Source organism: Coptis chinensis, chromosome 5, assembly GCF_015680905.1.
Source record: "Coptis chinensis isolate HL-2020 chromosome 5, ASM1568090v1, whole genome shotgun sequence".
NCBI classification, from domain to species: Eukaryota; Viridiplantae; Streptophyta; class Magnoliopsida; order Ranunculales; family Ranunculaceae; genus Coptis; species Coptis chinensis.
Window position 1 is genome coordinate 39,232,460 of NC_141460.1, and position 15,229 is coordinate 39,247,688.

Genomic DNA, 15,229 nt, shown 5'->3' on the forward strand with positions numbered 1-15,229 from the left:
AACGTATGACCTGAACAAATAAAGCTTAGGGTGTTTCCTTTCACCCTTGCTGACAAAGCGGCTGCTTGGCTAACATCACAAAAGCCAAACTCTGTCGACACATGGGAAAAACTAGTTGAATTATGTATGGAACAATTCTACCCACCACAGAAGATTGACGAAATGCTTCATAATATTCACTTCTTTCGCCAAAAGCCTCACGAATCTTTTTCTGAGGCTTGGAATCATTTCACTGATCTTCTAGTAGAGTGTTCCCATCATAACTTTTGAAAAGACAATTGTTTGTGCCTTTTTCAAAGTTCTATCTCAACACCATAAGGAGATTTTAGACATCATGAATAGAGGTAATTTCCTAAGTAAAGGAGCCACAGACGCTTATAACTTTTTAGATAATCAATCCAAAAAAAGCAATAAATGGGGAGGTAACGATTACTCCCGCTCCACCTCTTCTTTATCTACAGCTAAGGCAGCTAGTATGTATGAGGTAAAACCAGATTTTGAACTTAGAACTTTAATTTAATCCGTCACTTGAAAGGTCGATGCCCTCTTTGTGCATAAACAAGAAGCGAAACCTACTCTAGTCATGAACATCAACTCTCCTCGTTGTAATTTCTGTTTTAGTCTTGAGCATTATAATATTTATTGACCCATTGCCTATGAAGAACCACCACCATAGCCAGAAGATGTCTACATTTTTAATATCCCTAACGCAACTTGGAGACAAAATCCTAATTTTAGTTGGCAAAATAATCACCACCAAGCCGCACCTCCAGGTTTTAATAATCAATATGTTTGGCCTACCAACAACTACAACCAATTTCAACCAAGGCAAGGACAATGGCAAGGTAATTATAATAACCATAGAAGTATCGTCTTGGTAAATAACAACTATCATAATCCACCAGTTAATAATCAACGTGAGATAGTTCCTATTGCACAACCCGTGGCTGCTCAACCTTCCCAGCTTAATAGATTCGATGCTTACATGCAAGCTCAACAACATATATTACTATCCATTTAGCAATCCATCCAACAGTTAGCTCAAGAAAAGACCTAACAAAAAGGCGTGTTTCCAGGTCAACCCATACCTAATCCAAAATCCACAAACACAACCTTCAAAGTAACTGGTAATCCTAGTAATGACAATCTAATCCAGGGTGAATTAAAGGACATAACTACTTTTCGTTTAGTGAGAGTGGTTTTTTTTTTTGCAAGCAAAATGTGAATATATTAATATAAATATACGGTTACACGATGAGACAAAGTTTTCATGTTACAGGATAGGTTCCCACCATAGAGCAAAAAAAGTGAGCGTACTCTAGCGAAATCTAAAGTATAACTGATCTGAACTTTCAATTTTGGGTACAAAATGTGGTCTTGATGTACTCCATTCCGATGTATCTTTATCCAAAGTTACACCATGCTTTGCTGCTGAGTCTGCATTGAAATTAGCTTCTTTCCAATTGTGTGTTATCCTGTAGGAGATCGAGTTTTGAGGAGCTCTTTCCCATCTCGTTTTCAATTTCTAAGAGATGTGACCATTTGCAAAAGAATGAGCAACCGATTGGGAGTCAGTTTCTATCCAGATAACCCTCCAGCCATAAGCAATGGCACTCTCTGCTGCTAATATGAACGCCATGCTTTCTGCCTCATAATTCGTAACCACCCTGAGACCTTGTGCCAAAATTCCAAGTAAATTGGATTGGTAATCTCTGAAAGTTAAGTCAGCACCTCCACGGCATGGGTTTCCAAGTGAGCATCCATCACAGTTAATTTTAATCACTCCTTGTTCAGGTGGATACCAGCTAACTTGTTGGATTGCGCTGAACGGCTTAGGCTTGCATTCGATATCAAAAGAGCAAAGAATGGCGAGTTCAACAACATTGTTATACATGTGACTCTTGGATAGACTTCTAGTAGTTTGAATGCCTTTCCTTACCTATTTCCTTATGTGTCCATAACTGAAGCTTGAGTCATTGTATCATTGAGAGTTTCTCATCTTCCAAATGGCTACTAGCATACTTAGAACCGCAGAAGTCCATAACTCTCTGATCAAAGGACTTGCAAGTCTTGGGGCTTTGATTAGTCCTTTAAAGTCTGCCACTCCATTTGTTATTGCGGATTCAAATGGAATATTTGAAGAATCCATTCCCAAAGGGCATGAGAGGTGGGGCAACTCCATAACAAGTGTTCGTAACTCTCCTCCTCTTCTTTACATCCATCACATATGGAAACAATCGAAATTATGCCGTAGTTGACATGTTCAGTGAGAGTGGTTGACAACAAAGTAATTATGCCAAAAGATTCCCTACAAACTGAAAAATATAATGGAACCTTACTAGATACCGTAGTTGAAACTGAAGATCTTACAACTGTAGAAATACCAGTTAAACCTCAACCTAAGGGGAAATCAGCAAAAGCTAAAGAAAAGGGAAATACTCCTATTGATCCTTATGCTAAATATAGGGAAATGCCCCCATTTCCCTAGAGACTAGCCATGATAAAGAAAAATGATAATTTTGTCGAGATTAGGGAAGTTTTCAAAATTTTGACTATAAACTTACCTTTCCTTGATGCCATTAAATGTCTTCCAAAACATGCTAAGTTTCTTAGAGATTTGTGCACCACAAAGAGGAAAACGAACATACCTAAGGAAGCATATTTAATCGAACAATTTCCCTCTTTATTTGAACATAACAGAATCGTTAAGTACAAGGAGCCTGGTCATTCTACTGTATAACACACCTTAGGCGATACTTTCACCAAAACTACTCTTCTAGACCTGGGGGCAAATGTTAACTTACTCCCGTTTTATCTATATAAACAACTAGGTCTACATGAACTTAAACCAACCAAAATGACTTTGCAGTTAAAAACTTCTATTATGCAAAGGGAGTAGTTGAAAACATTCTTGTTAAAGTTTAAGACTTTTATTATCTAGCTGACTTCATCATTCTCGACACATAAGTCTCTCATGACTCTGTTCCTATCATTTTAGGGCGCCCTCTCTTGGCAAACTGCATGCCAATGCCCTGATTAATTGCCGTGATGGCTCGATGTCCATTTCATTTGAAAACCTTGCTGTTGAGGTAAATGTTTTTAAGATGATGCAACAAACACCAGACTTGACTATCGATGGAGAAGTTAGCATGATTGAGAGTCTTACTCAAGATTATTTCAACAAAACGTTTCCAGAAAATCAGATGCACCAATTTCTTTCCTTTGGCAGTACTAACTCCAGTGATGATTCTTACATATAGGAAGTACATGCCCTTTTAGAGTCCACTCCTATCCATGACCCCTTAGTTGATCCAGCTCTTGAGTTTAAAGAACTCATTCCTAAATAAATATGCGTTGTTGAGGAGGAAGACCCTCCCTAGTCCCTCCTACCCATTCCTCCCACCCCTAAGCTTAAACCTCTTCTCGCTGAGTTAAAGTATATTCATCTTGATCCGGATGGCAATCATCTGCTTATCATATCATCTTAGTTATCTGCTACTGAAGAGGCAAATTTGATTAGGGTTATTCGTGAACATTGTTCTGCGATTAGTTAGTGCCTAGACGACATCAAAGGGATTGACCCTAGTGTATGCAAACATTGCATACATTTGGAGGATAATATGAAGACCTCACGTGAACTACAACGTCGTTTGAACCTTGCCATGAAAGAGGTAGTTAGGGTAGAAGTTTTGAGATTACTCTATGCTGGTATTATATACCCCATCTCTGATAGCAAATTGGTGAGTCCAGTTCATGTTGTTCCTAAGAAGTCGGGTGTTACAGTCATCCGTAATTGATAAGAGCCCAAAACTGTAGTTTTAACCCCTTAATAATCATACTGTTAGACCAATTATGTGAATAATAAGTAAGAGTTAATACTGATTACGTGTTTTTATGCATTTCAGGCTTCAAAGTCCATTATGTGCAGAACTGTGCCACTTTAGCGAGATAAAGGAGCAACAGTCAGCAGAACTTCCGAATGCCATATCTTTGGACTCAGACCTCGAATTGGGCCTACCTTATGTCAAAACGACCGGCTCGGAAAGATCTTTCCAATGGTCCAAGCCTTGACCCAATCAGAAGAGCAAAAGTGGACGAAAAGTCTGTTGAAGCGAACTGCAGCTGAAGAGTCCTTTTTGGACCGAAAGAATTGGGTTTTGGGCCTGATTCTCTGGCCCAAAACATGGCTCCAAGCCCATGCACGATTTTTGGATCTGGATGTATAAAAACAAAAGCTTCATTCTTTGTTAATGGTAGCTAGTTAGACCTAAATTAATATATAGAATTCTAGATATAGTTTTATTAATAGATTAAGTTTTAGTTCCATTTCAATTCCTGTTTTAGATTAAATCTTTGAATGATTGTTCTTGATTGATTAGATTAATAAAATAGTTAGTTGTCAATTTCAATTTAGCCATTTCCATTCTAGATCTAAATTAAATTCTTGTTATTATTCCATTCCAGCCATTAAATTAGATTCATTATTGTTAATTAAGTAAATCTCAATTTCTTACATTATGTTTAGTTTAAAGATTCAATGGGAAATGTTAGTTTGATGACTCAAGGCTAAACCTCCATTAGAGGGGTTGATGAAGCCTTGATGAAAACTTAGTGGTTAGTATAGAATTTGGTAGTAGAATCTATTCCACTCTAGAAGGTCGTGTTTAAGCCATGAGAATGGGTGGACGACCTCACATGCTAGTTAGTATCCGGTAGGAATGCCATGAACACTAGGGATTAGACTCGAAATTCTTGCCGTTAAAATGTAAGAATCGAGATACGACAATCTATACTAGGTTATTAAGTTGGATTCGAGGTGGATTTAATTACCCTCTATTTCTTTATCTAGAGTCAAACAATCGTATTTCGTAGCCAGTTAGATTAACTTTAGTTTATATTATATCTTGTTATTTAAATTAACGCGGCCTTTGTTAGCATAACATTTCAGTAAAGCTCTCATTAGATTTTAAGACTGATTTCTTAGACTTAGGAAACAATCCATGCTAGGGTACTAGGAGTGGAACGAACTTCCTACTCCACTTAGTGCAATTAAGATCGAGTAGAAGCTTTGATAATAGACACGAAAATAGTTTAAGTTTACTTACGTTGTGAATTCATCGTTCATTTCGTAGGTAGACTATTCATTTTACTTTTATCAAATGGCGCCGCTGCCATCTTAGTTACACTTTAGCATTGTTTTCATAGTAGAGTCTTAGTTACCCCAATTTTCCAGAAAAATTTAAAACTGATATTCAATCATCTGGAAACCCAGGGTGAAACAAAACCCACTAACATATTATCAACCACAATATTTAAAATCTAAGATCAAATTAAAACTGAAAGAACAACGCTTCATTTACAAATAAATTTTTTACTAACCAACTCTATTACCTTTGTTTCAATTCAAAACTATACACTTTCAAAAACTTAAACCGTAAGACTCCAAGAGCAAATCCAAGTCACGTCTTCATCCATCGCACTCCACCATCTATGTTCCCAAGAACACACCCACGCTTACCAAAACAAAGCAAACATGGGTCAACAAATTGAATTTGCTGGTATGAGTAGACTAACAACAAAAATATATATAATAATATTTCAAATGAATAAATATAACATTTCAAACAATTTCAACTTGAAGACAATATAGTTCCGTTTTCCAAAAACGCGCGTGTAGTTTCTTCCCAAGTAAGATTTCACCCCAACATACAAATTCCAAGAATCTCATATAATATTACTTCGTCATTCCCACTTTCCAAAATAACTCATAATACAATACCACTTACATTTCATTTATTAACTGCACATATGATAACCTAATTAAATATGAGTTTGGTATACCTTACCTTTAAGCCAACACGCCGCCTTAGGGTAGGATATTTACGCCCCTCAGAAAAGATTAATAGATCCTACCCTCTCTGCAAAAAACAGAGTTAGACATCACAATAAATTGATTTATCTCAGCCAAAAAAATTCTATTCATGACCCAACCTCATTTAAGACATTGAAGTCTAATTGATATAACCTGGTTAGATCCAGATCTTTAAGGAATACCACTTATCATAATACCTATATCAATGATAGTCATTCATATGACATCATTACGTCATAAAGTTTCTGCGTGCATAACCATAGATCTCAGACTATCACAATTCATTAATATTTTCGTAATAACATATCAAGTTATAGTCATTTCACAGTCACATAGAAATTACAATCATTTACTAATATTATTCACCGTCACACTTCATATCCATAACATCACACAATTCATATACTTTTACTTTAGTATCACTCGTCTACTTATGAGAATGAGGAAAAGTCACAACCAAGGAGTACATTCATCCCTTGTGAGTATCAACTCATACAAACCACGTAAACATTTCTCATAAGAAATCATAGACATCATATGCAATAACTCCATCACACGTAAAATCAATATTTTTACTTTGCTTATTAATTATCTTGTTGACTCCTTTATTCAAAGACACAGCCCAACCTTTAGTTCCTACTCCACGATTTGCACTACACACATTTGCCAAATCACACATATCCGTATCACTCACACCGAAAGTACCACTACAAGACATACGTCCCAAGCGGGATATCGCCTCCGTGAAACATACTTTCATCTTGTAAACTCAGAACTTGTGAGTCACATGACCATCTCTCGGGCTTTCCATACACATAATCACAAAGCCTCTTTTGGGCATAACAAAATATCGGTCATTCATGGCACATTCAATGAATACCTTGGGTCATTCCCGCCACATTCAAGGAATACCCATCATAACACTAACGGGCCATTCATGGCACATTCAATGAATGCCCTGAGTCATTCCCGCCACATTCAAGGAATACCCAAACCTACATTCCCGTACATTCAAGGAATACGACCAACCCAAAGGCGAATACCTTAGTTCCTTAGTTCAAACGATTGGGTCATTCATGGCACATTCAAACGACAGGGTCATTCATGGCACATTCAATGAATACCCATCTATCACATGACATCACAAGTCATAAACATTTCTTTTCATTACCAAATCCTGAGGCGTGGAGAGTTCTAAAGATGTGGGCGACACATTAAAACATTATTATCACTTATAATTATACTAGCATTACTCATGTCAAAATATACCACACATGCAGAGTCATTTTTATACACAAGGCAAATCAAGCACTTAAATATCATTGAATGTAAATAAACTTATAATCAAACAAATACAATTTACATAACCACACTCATATACGCAATATCGTAAACAAATAGTTCATTAACCCAAATTCAAGTCCACACACACTAATGTCCAAAACATATCCATATATACTAAAGTCTATATTCCTATACAACTTCTATCTCACACATATATATTTATGTAGTCTCAAAACAACAGTAATTTCTAACACAATCACATAGTTATCACACAAACTAATATATATATTATAGATATAGTGTAGTGGCTGCACTTTTGCTCAAAGCTGCCTACGTATCCAAATCTTTCAAGATTGGAATCAAGCCTTCGTAGTTCTTATCAGCCACATAATCAATGCTAAGGTTTTTTTTTCTACATTCATCCAAATGACATGTAACTTAATTATTTAGAAACTAAGGTATTTAGATATACTTTTTCATGTAGAACTCGAAGTCCCAACCTTAGCCCATCTAAAAGAAAACTTAGGTCGAAAACGGTAAAAATCCTAATATTCAGCAAACTAGATTTCTGACGGACTATCTTCCGAATGACACAACGCTTTCCACAGGTGTCCAAATGCATCAAGGCTTTTTGCGTTAAAAAGCTAACACACATAACTTACTTTCTTATGTTTTACAAAAATACCCAATCATCAAGGTCAAATCTTTCTTAGATAATGACAACCAAAGTTATACAAGCTTCCACAACATTTTATTACTATATGTGTCCATATAATATACACATAAAATGTAGTACAATTAAACAATCCACAGTCCACAATCAAAGCCCAATATGCTTTACACACTACTCACGTCAAAAATCTAAATTAGATAATTTACCAACCAAGTTATACAATATCCGACAGTATTTTATTACTATATATATATCCATATAAACAAACATATGAAAAACTGGAAAAGTCAACATTCACAGTCAACGGTCAACGGTCAAAGGTCAACACCTCATGGTCAAGGTCAAACTCAACATGTCATGGTCAAAGTCAAACTGTCCTAGTCAAAGTCAAACCGACAAAGTCAACCAAGCCAAAAGTCAAAGGTGAAAAGTCAACCGCCCATGGTCAAAGGTCAAAGTCAACGGTCGATGGTCAAAGTCAAACTCGTTCTAGTCAAAGTCAAACCTGGCGTTCCGGGTTTGATGGTTGAGTCATAGCCATGGTTCATGGCTAAGGTCAAAGGTGCATGGTTCACGGGCTCGTGACTAAGGTAATGGTTCGGACCCAACTGGCCAAGCCCAAACCTTAGAACCCTGAAGTTTAAAAGTCCACTTATTTATTCTACCTGACCCAATTGGATCTATATTAAATTATATGGACCGCCCAAGCAATATTAGAAACGGGCCCATAGACTAATATTAGAACCGGGTCCCAAAACTTACTTAAACCGGCCCAAACTAAACTTAATTACACCGGTCCAAAGATTACAAAACAAATAGAAAAGGGCCCAACCACTTAAGTTAGATTTCGCCCACATAAAACAAATTCTGAAATTTCGCCAACCACCCCCGAAATTTCGCCTAGCCACTAAAACAAAACAAGGTCGGCCCCAACTAAAACAAAACCGCCCAAAACAAAACTTAAGGTTTCGCCCAAGGCCCAAACCGAATTCGCCATCGCTCATCATCTTCTCTTCTCCAATGGCTGACCCAAATCCGCCACCACCGATTTCCAATCGGCCACCTAATCCAACCTAGCGGTTTGACTCCTCATAGAAACCCACACCACTTTAATGAAAACAAAAACTCCAATCCTTAAATCCCCATTTATACATCAACCTAGATCTAAAATCCGACCTCCATTAAAGCTTGTTTTCAAGCTTCAATCGACAGCCCCACACAACCCTCAACCACCACTAACCAACCAATAACCAATTCCTCCATCTTCAATCAACAACAATACAACACAAACAATAGAAATCAAATTACTCGGCGATGCGCGGCATGCGCCACGCCATCGACGCGACCTTCAAGCTTCAACTCCCACTCTCCAAAGACCCAATCGACAATCTCTTACACTCCAACATCAATAATACAACAACCAAAAATCCAACTAGAGCAAAACAACAAAACCAAAACGAATACGGGGGTTTCGCTTTGCCCCTTTGACGCCTCACGAAAACTTCGACAAAGACCCGACCAATCTTCATCCCCTTACTACCACCAACGGTTTATATAATATGGTATCGGCGATTTCTTGGTGCCGCCATTGATGTTTCTTCAGAGCTTGAATGAACGGCTCATCCAAAACCACGCTTTAACAGGTTCAAAGAAGATGAACGGATGAGTTTCAAAACGGATCTAATGCAAATAACAAAATACTTGAACCGAAAAATATGAGCGAGATACTTTTAACAAGTATACCCCGTACACGGAAATTATAAGTTCGGTGAAATAGCAAAATAGCTACTCACCAGATGAACAAACCGACGAATCCTCCTAGCCCGATTCGTCACTCCCAATGCTCCAAAAACCCAACTCTCTCCTCTATTTTTAATATATTATATTATCTTCTCCACCCTATTTTCTAGAAAAAGTGTTTATATACTTGGGTCCGAAACCCAAGCCCAACACAGACTCGGGCCCAAAACCAGGCCCACGTATCCCGAGTCCAATCCGGCCAATTTTTAAAATAAACAATTAAATTAATTAATTAAATAGAAAAATACGTATGAAAAAAACACGGGGTGTTATAATAAATTTTGGCCCGAAGCGCCATACCATACCCAATTTTGTTTACCAGCGCCTACCACGCTTCATACCAAGCGACCAGCGCTCAAACACCGAACTTCGACTTCCCACTCATCGAGCGACTTCGCCCCATTTGAGCCGACCACCACCAAAAACACTTGTAATCTGAAAATTACTTCGGCGCCGAAGCTTCTATCTGAAGCCGCGGCCTAAGTTAAAATTCCCGGATTTCCACAGGTCTTGATTCAAACTTTGATCTTTCATATTTTTCAGTGTTCTAATCTCTTATATACACCTAACACGCATTACACAAGACGCTATTCATAAGCGAAAGCAAGGACGCTATCGGTATTCCTTTCTTCCATACCTCGCATTTCCGTTAGAGGTTTTCTACTAGTATATCGTAATTGTTTGGAGTGTTGCATGTTTAGTTAAGCTCAACTTAGTCTTGCATGAGATTAAGGTCCGGTCGAACAAAACAACAAACGTAATTACACGGCAACAAACAAGTCTATCTAGTACACCACCCACGACACCTCTAACTACTATCACACACACCATACCTGACATAATGGCTGAAAAAGAGAGACTCCTCTCTCCGACTTTTACAAAGCCTTGAGCGATAGCCCTAAATCGTGCATCGCTCTAGCAGAATGGGGGGATTTTCGATCCCCAAAACATATTTAATTTGTTACCCGTTTTCATGGGTTAGACCATGAAAAACCTTATCGGCTACGTCGTAGGATTGAACAAGTCCTTACAACATTCCATCATCCTACGGTAGGTGCGAACAAATTAAACCGAGGGTATTCCCTTTCACATTAGCCGATAAAGGCGTCTTGGTTAACTCGCCCAAGCCTAATTGGTGGACTCGTGGGCTAAACTTGTTCAAATTGTTTATGGAACATTTTTACCCACCCCTAAAGATGGATGAGATGCTTTCCAAGATTCATTTTTTCCGCCAGAATCCTCATGAATCATTTTCTGAGGCATGGAATAGTTTCACCGATCTCCTTATAGAGTGTCCACATCATAACTTAGCTAAAGACACGTTAGTTCGTGCCTTTTTCAAAGGTCTTCTACACCACCATAAAGAAGTCCTTGACATAATGAATGGGGGTAGTTTCCTAAGTAAAGGAGCCTCGAAGGCTTACAAATTTTTAGAAGACCAAACTAAACGGAATAATAATTGGGGGGGTAGTGATGATATCCCCCGCTCAGCTAGTTCTTCTTCAACAAATAAGGCACGCGGGTATGTTTGAGAAGAAAACCGATCCGTAACTTAAAAATTTAATCGAATCTCTAACTAAAAAGTAGAGGCTATTTCTGCTCAACAAAAGCCTATCCCCTCGTCATGAATGTAAACTCCAACCCATGTAATTTCTGTTTGAGTCCGAACACCACGACGATTATTGTCCTCTAGCTTATGAACAACAACCACCGTAACAAGATAATGTTTACTCTATTAATAACTATCCTATTCCTAACTTGAGACAACATCCCAACTTCACTGGAGAAATAATCAACAAGTAACACCTCCGTGGTACAATAATCAAAACGTTAGGCAAGCAAACAATTATAACCAAGCTCCACCTAGGCAAGGACAAGGACAAGGACAAGGTCAAAGGAATTATAATAATTATAACAACCAAGCGCCCAACCACGACAAGGTCAAGCACAAGGTCGAGAATAATTATAATAATTATAATACCAATAGAGGTATCGTTCCTCAAGTTAATAATAATAACTATCACAACCCACCCATAAATAATCAACGAGATAGTTCCATCCACACCACCCGACTACTACTACACCTACACAACCGGATCGTATCGACGCCTTTATACAAGTTACCCAACAACTTTTCCAGACAATGACTCAATCAAACCAACAGATTTTACAATCCATAAATCAGGGCATACAATAGTTAGCCCAAGCGAAAGCCCAACCAAAAGGCGTGTTTCCAGGACAAGCAATACCAAACCCTAAAACAGCAAACACAGCCTTTGAGGTAAACGGTAATTCTAGTACGGAAACTACAATCGTAGGTGACCTAAATGCCATCACCACTCTCGCTGCGGAAGAGTGGTTGATAACAAAGTAACTATGCCTATAGTTACCCCATCAAGATTCTCTACACCGGATATCGAACTAGATACGAAATAGAAACCAAAGAACCTACCACCGTAGAGGTCCCAGTTAAACCACAACCTAAGAAACGAAAAGCCAAGGTTACACTTCAAGTCGAGCCATACACTAAATATAGAGCGAAACCACCGCTCCCTCAAAAATTAGCCATGCTAACCAAATGATACAAACTTTGAGGAAATTAGGAACGCGTTTTCAAGAATCTAACGATAAACCTTCCTTTTCTCGGCTATTAAAAAGCTACCTAACCACGCTAAGTTTCTTAAAGAGTTGTGCACTACTAGGCGTAAGACCAATATACCTAAAGACGCTTTTAACCAATAGTCCTCCCACGTTATCCGAAAACAATGGAATTGTTAAGTACAAGGACCCCGGGTCGCCCCATCAGAAAATGCACCTTAGGAGATTCCCACACGGCGACCGCCTTTATTAGACTCGGGCGAAAGTGTTAACTTACCCGTGATACTTGTATAAATAAATAGGTCTACAGAAATGCAACCTACAAAATAACGCGTTGCAATTAGCGGACAAGTCAATTAAGTATCCTAAAGGTGTAGTGGAAAACGCGTTTGTTAAGGTTCGTGGATTTCTACTATCCTGCTGATTTTGTTATCCTCGATACGAGAGTCGCTAATGACTCAGTACCGATCATTTTAGGGCGCCCTTCTTGGCAACCGCCAATGCGCTTTATAAATTGTCGCGATGGAAAGATGTCCTTATCTTTTGGCCATCATGCGCCGAGGTAAATGTTTTTAAAATGATGAAACAGCTTACCGATTAGATGCGCCCCAGATGGGGAGGTTAGCATGATCGAGAGTTTAGCTCAAGATTATTTTAACAACACGCTTCCCGAAAAGCAATATGTACAAATTCCTTTCTTTTGGACCTTCGATTTTGTAAATGACTCCTACTTAGAGGAAGTCAACACCATCCCCGAGTCCACACCAATTGTAGACCCGTCGGTTGCTCCATATACTGATTACGAAGACTTGCTACCTAAGCAAGTCTTCATTACGCAAGATAAGGACACTTATGAAACATCAACGGACATTCCGTCCACACCAGTGCTTAAACCTCTTCCCCCGGAGTTAAAATATATTCAACTTGATCCGGATGGTAGTCACCCGATAATTATATCTTCTCTGTTAACTAAGGATGAAGAGACATGTTTAATAAGGGTGATTAGGGAACATCGGTCTGCGATTGGTTGGTCCCTAGCCGATATTAAGGGAATTGACCCCAATGTTTGCACTCATCGTATCCATTTGGAGGATAACGCCAAGACTTCTCGCCGAACCTCGCCCGTTTGAACCCCGCCATGAAAGAGGTGGTTAGGGGAAGAAGTCTTCGCGACACTTTCGATGAGGGTATTATATACCCAATCTCCGATAGCGAATGGGTAAGTCCCATTCATGTAGTTCCTAAGAAATCGGGAGTTACCATGGTACGTAACGGGAAGGGTGACTATGTTGTCACTCATGGTCCTATGAAATGGAGAATCAGTATTGATTACTGACGCTTTAAATGCTATGACACGAAAAGGATCACTTTCCCTTACCATTTATAGATCGGATGCTAGAACGCCTAGTCGGGTCATGCCTTTTATTGTTTTCTGGATGGCTACTCGCTATTTTCAGATTATTATTGATATTGATGACCAAGAAAAGACAACCTTCACATGTCCCTTCTAACATATGCCTATAAACGAATGCCTTTTGGCCTTTGTAATGCCCCCGGTACCTTCCAAATGATGTATGTTTTATATATTTTTAGTGACATGGTAGAGCTTTATGGAAGTGTTCATGGATGATTTTTCTATCTATGGAGACTCCTTTTACGTATGTTTTGTCTAACCCGCCTAAGGTCTTGACACGGTGTGAAGAAAAGAGCCTCGCTTTAAATTGGGAAAAGTGTCATTTCATGGTCAAAAGGGCATAGTACTAGGTCATATTGTATCTAGTGATGGCATCGAAGTAGATAAAGCCAAACTAGATAAGATAGCGACCCTACCTAAACCACGGATTTCGTCCGTGAGATTAGAGCCTTTCTAGGCCATCTGCAGGGTTTTATAGGCGTTTCATTAAAGATTTTTCAAAAATATCTAGGCCTTTAACTAACCTGCTTTTGAAGGATGCAATCTTTGATTTTAATTTTAATCGTAAACAGGCTTTTTGAAACCTTAAAAGCCGCTTCTAACCACTGCACCTATTATACTGACCTCTCCCCGATTGGTCTAAACCTTTCAACTCATGTGTGATGCTAGTGACTATGCGGTTGGTGTTTGTCTTGGGGACGTAAAACTAGATAATAAGTCCACTGTTATTTATTATGCTAGTAAAACATTAAACGACGCTCAACGGAATTATACAACTACGGAAAAAGAATTTTAGCTGTCATTTATGCTTTAGATAAATTTCGTCCTTATTTGGTTGGTTCTAAAACTTTAGTTTACACGGACCATGCAGCCATTAGGTACCTTCTTGCAAAGAAGGATGCTAAGCGAGATTAATCCGATGGATTCTTCTCCGCAAAGAGTTCACATTAGAAATAAAGGACAAAAGAGGGGTCGAAAACGTAGTTGCCGACCACTTATCTAGACTTACAAATGACGATAGTAGTGATTCTGAGTCCATACCGGATTCTTTTCCCCGATGAGCATCGTATGCTATTTTTTTCATCACCATGGTATCGCGGACATCGTAAACTATTTAGCGGCTGATGTTATGCCTTATAATTGGACAAGAAATGAACGTAAGAAGTTCTTGGCGAGTCAAGTTATACTCTCTGGGATGAGCCCTACCTTTTTAAGTATTGTGCGGATCGATTATTCGTCGTTGCATTCCCCAATGGGAATATAATGAAGTTCTAACGCTCGCCATGACAAAGAGTGTGGTGGCCACTTTAGCGGAATGAAAACAGCCGCTAAAGTTCTTCAATGTGGGATTTTATTGGCCTACCCTTTTTAAGGATGCCCAAGTGCATTGCAAGACGTGTATTCGATTGCCAACAACTTGGCGAATCAATGGCGTAATATGATGCCATTAAATCCAATCTTGATAGTAGAAATTTTTGATGTTTGGGGTATTGATTTCATGGGCCCTTTCCTTGTTTCCCACGGTTATATTTATATTCTAGTTGCCGTGGATTACGTGTCTAAATAGATAGAGGCCCTAGCTTGCCGT

General features: G+C 38.7%; 1 protein-coding gene and 1 non-coding gene across 2 annotated transcripts; both read right to left on the reverse strand.

Moving 5' to 3' along the window:
* Positions 1-1,525: 1,525 nt before the first annotated feature.
* Positions 1,526-1,894, reverse strand: LOC147497486 (uncharacterized). Its single transcript, XM_086562910.1, has one exon. The coding sequence runs from the start codon at positions 1,892-1,894 to the stop codon at positions 1,526-1,528; it is 369 nt and encodes a 122-aa protein (XP_086419036.1).
* An 8,940-nt stretch (positions 1,895-10,834) lies between these two features.
* Positions 10,835-10,938, reverse strand: LOC147497487 (small nucleolar RNA R71). Its single transcript, XR_015197219.1, has one exon. It is a non-coding gene; the product is annotated as a small nucleolar RNA R71 (small nucleolar RNA).
* Positions 10,939-15,229: the final 4,291 nt, after the last annotated feature.